Source organism: Lepidochelys kempii, chromosome 10 (genome assembly GCF_965140285.1).
Source record: "Lepidochelys kempii isolate rLepKem1 chromosome 10, rLepKem1.hap1, whole genome shotgun sequence".
NCBI classification, from domain to species: domain Eukaryota; kingdom Metazoa; phylum Chordata; order Testudines; family Cheloniidae; genus Lepidochelys; species Lepidochelys kempii.
In genome coordinates this window covers 9,896,133-9,903,801 of record NC_136389.1, presented here as the reverse complement: position 1 = coordinate 9,903,801, position 7,669 = coordinate 9,896,133, and the positions used below count along the sequence as shown (strand labels likewise).

At 43.3% G+C, this 7,669-nt stretch overlaps 1 protein-coding gene across 2 annotated transcripts in view; it reads left to right on the top strand.

Moving 5' to 3' along the window:
- Window positions 1-1,659: 1,659 nt before the first annotated feature.
- Window positions 1,660-7,669, top strand: part of WIPI2 (WD repeat domain, phosphoinositide interacting 2) — a 40,065-nt gene continuing 34,055 nt past the window's right edge. For both annotated transcript variants that reach the window (XM_073361931.2, XM_073361930.2), the window contains exon 1: window positions 1,660-1,917. In XM_073361931.2, coding sequence (XP_073218032.1) covers window positions 1,844-1,917 — 74 coding nt within the window. In that variant the 5' untranslated portion in view covers window positions 1,660-1,843. The remainder of the gene's footprint in view (window positions 1,918-7,669) is intronic.

Here is a 7,669-nt window from a genome sequence, read left to right as displayed (position 1 = left end):
CTTCTCTTCCCCAGACTAAACAATCCCAGTTCCCTCAGCCTCTCCTCATAAGTCATGTGCTCCAGCCCCCTAATCATTTTTGTTGCCCTCCGCTGGACTCTTTCCAATTTTTCCACATCCTTCTTGTAGTGTGGGGCCCAAAACTGGACACAGTACTCCAGATGAGGCCTCACCAATGTCGAATAGAGGGGAATGATCACATTCCTCAATCTGCTGGCAGTGCTTCTACTTATACAGCCCAAAATGCCGTTAGCCTTCTTGATAACAAGGGCACACTGTTGACTCATATCCAGCTTCTCATCCATTGTAACCCCTAGGTCCTTTTCTGCAGAACTGCTGCCTAGCCATTTGGTCCCTAGTTTGTAGCAGTGCATGGGATTCTTCCGTCCTAAGTGCAGGACTCTGCACTTGTCCTTGTTGAACCTCATCAGATTTCTTTTGGCCCAATCCCCTCATTTATCTAGGTCCCTCTGTATCCTATCCCTACCCTCCAGCGTATTTACCACTCCTCCCAGTTTAGTGTCATCTGCAAACTTGCTGAGGGTGCAGTCCATGCCATCCTCCAGATCATTTATGAATATATTGAACAAAACCGGCCCCAAGACCGGGGCACTCTGCTTGATTCCGGCTGCCAACTAGACATGGAGCCATTGATCACTACCTGTTGAGCCCGACGATCTAGCCAGCTTTCTATCCACCTTATAGTCCATTCATCCAGCCCATACTTCTTTAACTTGCTGGCAAATATAGCACTGTGCTTTGTATAGCACTTTGAGACCTACAAATGAAAATGGCTATAAAAGAGCTAACTCTTGTTATTAATGCTGCAGCTAACACTGGGGGAAACTGCTCCTCCCACAATTTTAGCAAGATCTAGGGAGATAGCTAGAAAACTGGTGGTGTTGGGGGTTGTAAACTTGAATTCCTGATCCCACGGTTCAATAAACCAGTGTGTACATGGCTGGGTGTTCTTCACTGGCATGTTAGAAACCCAGATGGGCTTCTATTACTTCTATTCTGGTGGTGCCTAGACCCCCTCCCCATGCCCCAGAGATTGGTGCCGGAGTGTGCTGGGCACAGTACAAACACAGGAAGAGACAGCCCCTGCCCTGAGTGGGAGGGGAAAGAGAGGCCCAGAGTGAGGCCAATGAACGAACAGAGGTCCCTTCAAATAAGAGATGGAGAGTGACCCTAGGCAGTGACTCGCCTAAAGGTGCACAGCAGGTGAGTAGCAGAGCCAGGAATAGAACCCAGAGCACCTGTCCAGGGGGTATTAGCATGGGATCCCAGCCACCATGATACCCACCCAAACTGGTGTTATCAGGGACACCACCAAGCACAGGGAACTGGGATTAACACACCCACCCCTTGGAAGCAGACGGAGAAACAGGGGTAGGGTGCCCCCATAACTGACAGATTCGTTAGGGTCTGCGGGAAGCAAACCCGCTACAACAAACCGCAGCCCCCGTGTCTCCCATCCATCCACTGGCCCTGCTAGAGCCCACTTAGCTTGGGCCAGCTGCTAGCCGCCCTCCAGCGACGTGCTACACTAGCGCATGCGCAGTTTTCAAACTTCTCCGCGAGCCGCCACCGCAGACGCATGCGCACCAAGGTACGGTGGCCGGGCGGCAGTGGGGAGCCGACAGCGCCTGTGTGGATGGAGAGGTTAAATGGGGGCGGGATGGCGCAGGCGCGCTCAGACTCCGGCTGCCGGAGCGTAAACAAGGCGCTGGAAGGGATGAGGGGGCGGTCGGGGTCGAGCGAGGCCCGGAGCCGCTGAGGCCGAGCCCGCGCCCCCAAGCTCCCTGCCGGCCGGGGGGGTCCCGCCGCCCAGGGAGGCGCCATGAACCTGGCCAGTCAGAGCGGGGAGGCCGGCTCCGGCCAGCTGCTCTTCGCCAACTTCAACCAGGACAACACGTAAGGGCGGGGGGCAGCTCGGGGGTGTAGCTGGCAGCGGGCGTGACCTGGAGGTGGGGGCGGCGGGCGTCTGGGCTGGGTAAGGGGCGGTGCCGCCTGTTCCTCGTCCCCGGGGCGGTGAGGGCGTAGCCCGCCTTGCCCCGCTGCCCGCGGGGGTGTTCCGCTGCCCCCCCGCCCAGCCCAGCCCACAGGCTATTGCTGGAGCGAGCCCCCTCCCGCGCCCTCGCTCCCATGGGTGCTGGAACTAGGAGTTCGGGGGGCGGGCTGCTGCACCCCCTGGCTGGAAGTGGTTTCCGTCTTCTACAGGGTTTACAGCTTGGCTCAAAGAACCGGCGCACTTCTGGCACCTTAGAGACGAACGCATTTATTTGCGCATAAGCTTTCGTGAGCTACAGTTGAGGTGTAGCTCAGGAAAGCTTATGCGCAAATAAATGCGTTCGTCTCTAAGGTGCCAGAAGTGCGCCTGTTCTTTTTGTGGATACAGACTCACACGGCTGCTACTGTAAAACCTGTCATTATGCAGGTTTGGTTCAATGGCTCTCCCTACCCCCCCTATGTAAAGTGGTCCAGCACCCAGCTCACTCCCCATCCAGCTCTTCTCCCCCATTGGATAGGATACTTGCCCTTTTTTTTGAGCCCCTCACTCACTCCCCCAATTCGGATTGTGAGGATGCACTTCTGTTTTCAGTTCCCCCACTCCTAAGATAATGCTTCTGTAAGTGCTGTTGGTCTATAGACCACAGTGCTTGTCAGAGCTGGGTCAGTGTCACTTTCATTTTACAGCTGGGGAGACTGAGGCACAGAGAGGCTAAATGACTTTTTTGTGGTTATGCAGTAAATCCGTGGCAGGAGGAGGCGTAAGGCCCGTTTGTCAAATGCAATCTTGAAGTACAAGTAGGGATGTTTAGCAAGTACTGCCTCTTAACACCACAAAGTTTGACTGGTCTGTGATGTGGTTATCCTCCTCTTTTAGTTGTTATCCTTGAGACGTGCTCCTCCCTTTGGGTCTCCCTGGGGTGTCTCCCTTGTTCACTTTCTGATGCCCATTCTCTTCTAGGAGGAGGGTAGTGTTTTCGTTAGACTGAGGGATGGGACTCCAAGGAGTTAGTGAGGCTTGGGTTTGCAACTCAGTGTGGTCATATTTTCAAGTAACTTTCCCTTAACCCTCTCTCAGTGGTGTTGAAATAATGGCAATAACTTTCAGAGATACTTTATTAACAGATGCTTCAGTGTCTTATTCTTCTCAAAGTGCATGGACACCCTCTTTTTTTCATAAAGAACAACATGCTCCTTAAAAGTCTCTCTCATTTCTGTGTGCTTTGGCTTCTAAAGGCTGGTAATACACTCCACATCACGCTTATCTCCCAAATTATTTGTCCATTGTAGCTCAATGTTTTAGCTTTGTGTATGTGTCTGTCTCTTTAGCTGTGGAATACTGTTTTGGACGCATAATATAAACCCACAGAAAGTGGTGGTTGATGTGGTGGGGAGAAATAAATCCATACATATCGAAGAATAACACTGGAAAGTCTGACTGAAGTTTTACATCTTCCATTTATATATGGGTAACAGGAGAAAGCAGAGGTGATATGAATTATGGAAAGGAGGATTGGGCTGTTGTAAATGGTTAAGAGATTAGATTTATGGAGGAATAAGCAAAGGGAAATCTGGCATTGAGAAGGGAGGAGTTCATTTTGGGAAGTAAGAGGAAATGATCTGGGGTTGGGAGCATATGAGTAGCTATTTTTTAATGACTTGTTCTTTGGTAGATCTATAAATGAACAGTAAGAAATCAAATCTCTCTTCCTTGCAGCAGTCTCAAGACTCTTGATCCCTTTTCAGCAAGTATTGCTAAGTGTAGAAAACCCACTGAGATAGTGAATGCAGTGGCGATTCTCTGAGGCAGCTCTATAAAATGAGTGGAAATACTGTATCCAGATCCTCTGAAAGAATAGGAAATACTGTGAACTTGGCTGTTGTACTTACATTGAGAATAGTGCATGGAAACTACAAATAGACTTGGAACAAGGAATTTAGGGGGTGGGTAACTAGTAATATGAAAGAAAAATAGTCTCAAGCATGTTGTAGGTAAATCATAAACTTTGTTGTATATTCTTTCAAATCAGATGTGTTTCTGCAGCTTCTTTTGGGACATCATATTGTATACCTTATACAGCTTGGCATGCACTTGAGCATACAGAACATGCACGTTTTTTGTTTGATATGAAGTTCACAACTTTTTATACCAGTCACTAGGTAAATCAAGTCAAAGGATAACAAACTAGAAATTATTTCTTCACCTCTTTTTATTGCTATTTTAAAGGACTAGCATCTAACTTTTTTGAAGTTGACAAGCCTAAAAACTTTACTCTTTCCCCTCCTTAACACTAACAGTTTGTGTTTTTGTTTTTTTTACAAATGTCCCCTGAGTTTGTTTTTAAACCATATCACTTTGTATGCAGAGGAAAAATCTTTCTTTCATGATAACTTTGTCTTCAGGATAGCATTTGTATGCTTTTGCAAGTGAAGGAACAGAAAATAGCAATGTGGTAGCCTCCCCGCACACTTCAATATTTTTTGCCTGTGTAGTTGTACTTAAAATGTTCAACTGGTTGCTAAAGAAACTTTATTTAGCATAGGAAGCTTTGTTCGCAGACTGCTTTTTGAGACTCTTTCTCATAATGGAATTATGGTCCCTTGTTACTGAAAGTTTATCATAGCAAGGAATTACAGTTGACCTGAATTATTGCCTCTTAATTGTGACTATTTTACGCCCCCTGCATTTCCTTTTCCAAAAATGTTCATCTTTCTCTTGAATTGGTCTGTGCTGTTTACTGCCATACCTGGTTTTTGTGTAGGTTTAAAAATGAACCCCAAACTTGCGGAAGGATGATGTCAGTCATCTTCTTTTCTCTGCAGTTATAGAAATTAAGTTTAGCTAATCTTCATAATACGCATGTTCACAACCCTAAATCCGTGTCTGGTGCCCTGTTCTGTAGTCTTCAGGGTTCCTATTTGGGGGGCAGGGACATTTTCCTCTTTTAATTTTGCTCAAACCAAAGGGCATAAAGGCAGTTTATTTAAAATTATGAAACATTGAAAGGTAAAGTGGATCAGGTCATCCCTCTCTTTAATTAGGAAGCAGATTTATTGATAACTGGCCCAACTTGAAGCAGATATATAAAAAATGTACTTCTTCGGTATATAAAATATCAGATCTTAAAGGCTTCTGTTGAAAAAGCAATTATCTTATGAAATGTTGATCCAGTGTGTCATAAGGGACCTGCTAGCCAGGATGTGTTCTAAGTCTAAAGTTATAAATATTTAAGTAAATAGATTTGTTTAAAATTAAATGAAGGTAGAGAGAATGAAGGTATTGGAAGTTTTTATTGCACCACTCAATTAACTTATATTTTACTGTTTGGATATAAAATCCAGAAGTTAAGATTTTGAATTTAATGCAGTTCCAAATTTCTATGGAAAAGCATGATCTGGCAGGTAGAAGATGGGAAAGAGTTGTCATTGTGGGTGTCAATGAATTGCTTCATTGTGTAGGAGGCAAATACAAGCATACATTACTGTAGGTGCACTTGGTACATACTTACTGAGGTTGAAATGTTGGAACTTGAAAGAATACTGACAAAACACAAGTTGCTGTAGCGTTACATAGTTTTTCAGTTTAAGGAAACATAGTTCCAGGATGTAATCAAGCAGGTATCCCACTCTTCAGCATCTTTCTTAGAAAATAGCATTTTAAATGACAGGATTCAGAGTACATTTTAAATGTACTTTCATAGGTGCCTTATGTAGTGACACAGTAGTTTCTAGAGATTTAGGCACCATTCACAAAGATTTTACTTGCCTTTTTATCAGAAAATGAGCACATGGCTTTAATTTTATCCACCCAAAGTCTGTCTTGGATTGGGATTGTTTTGGTTCTGTAATTTGGGATTTTTTCCTGAAAAATTCCGTGCACACCTTAGAATTCTTCTCAGTATAGTATCATTCTCTTGGTTCATGCTCCCTTTTGGGGTAGTTCTTTCACTCAAGGAGAATACATTAGAGTGAGACAAAGTCTCAGAGACCAAGACATTTAATTTGGATTTAGACTTAGTCAATTTCCCTTTTTAGATCTACCATTGCATAAATCAGCATGACTTGGTATTCTCTGATTAGAGAAGACTGGGATAGCTTGGAGGGGGCTGCATATCAGGATTCAGGTGCATTAGCACTGCTACGTAATGGAAGCTTGCAGGCAATTTGAGTGCTATATAACATAACCTATCCCAAAATATAAAATAAACCTTAAATATGTAGGTTCAAAAGGGAGTGCTAGTCTAAAATTGGGTACTGTTTAAGATTGGTTTTGGACAGATCAATGTTTTTTGTGGTTTTAAGTTTCTTATGAATTTCCACAGGGTATGCATTTTTCTGTAAAAATTAAAATTAAGGTTAGTTACAAACAGTGTGTAATCTTGTAATTCAGGTATAATTTACATACAGTGACAAAATTCGGTGAAACTGTCTGGAAATGATACTTTGCAGTACCTTAAAATTTGAGGCCTCTGCTATTTCAAATCTATACGAGAAAGCCAAGACTTCACATTAGACTGCCTGTGAAATTTGTTTTGGGTTTTTTTAAAAAAAAACCTAGTTGAATAATAACACCAAGTTTTTCTCTAGAATGGTTGACCTTAATTATAATTCTTGTTTTTAAAATAAATCCCTCCATTTGGACAGACAATTATGCCAACATTTATCTAGGTTTGAATTTTTTTTTCCAGGTAAGAAATAAAACCCTGAGCAAGGATTTATAATGAAAATGTTGAAATAACTTTAATTATAGTAGTACTGACAGGCACCATCAAAAATATTTTTCATCCCTAATCTCATTACTGTACACTGAATCACATGAGCCAATTATCAGCCCATAAATCTAACCTATCCTGGTGTCTTGTTAGCTCTCTTTTTGCCTTAACAACCTCCCTTGTTTCTGTATTCATAGCAAAAGTTTACACTTTTGAAATGACAGCATGCTCCAATTTGCTGATGCTCCAGGTAAACTAAAGTTGTGATATAATACACTTACTACTCCATACTTTGTTGGGAATCTCCTTCCTCCGCTTTCAGAACACTTGCATTCCTGCCTATCTACTTGCTGGGAACACTGTGCATTCACCTCTTTGTCCTCTATTTCCCTCTGTTTGAGCTTTCTCACACATTATAGTAACTTTCCTTCTAGCCAAAGAGGATTGGAGGCCAGAAGGAAAATTTTGGGGTAGAGGTATTTTCTTCAGACCCCATTGGTATCTCAGGAGCAGACAGGAGAGGCAGTCACATGTCAAAAACGTCCTGATTCTGCTGTCCTGGGAGAGTAAGCAATTGAAGGGGGTATTCTTGATAGTCTGAAATTCTAATTAGAAGAGCTGGTCCTCTCATTTGTGTTCAGAATTCAATTTTTGATCTGTCTCAACTTCCTTCATTCTTCTGCTTAGTATAATGGTACGGAATTACAATAGGGAAGTGACTAATTTGATTTGTACCCAAATCCAGCCTTTCTGAAAGTATTTGATCTTTTATACTCACTGTCTAAGCAAACATCAATTGCAGTTACAATCACACATTTAAGTATACAAACTTGCCATTGCGTATTAAAGGTGATCTGCAAATGTAGATAACTTTGCCCTTATTTTGCTGCTTTATGATACATAAAGAGAGCCTGAAAGGATTTTTTTACAACAACAAATATCAA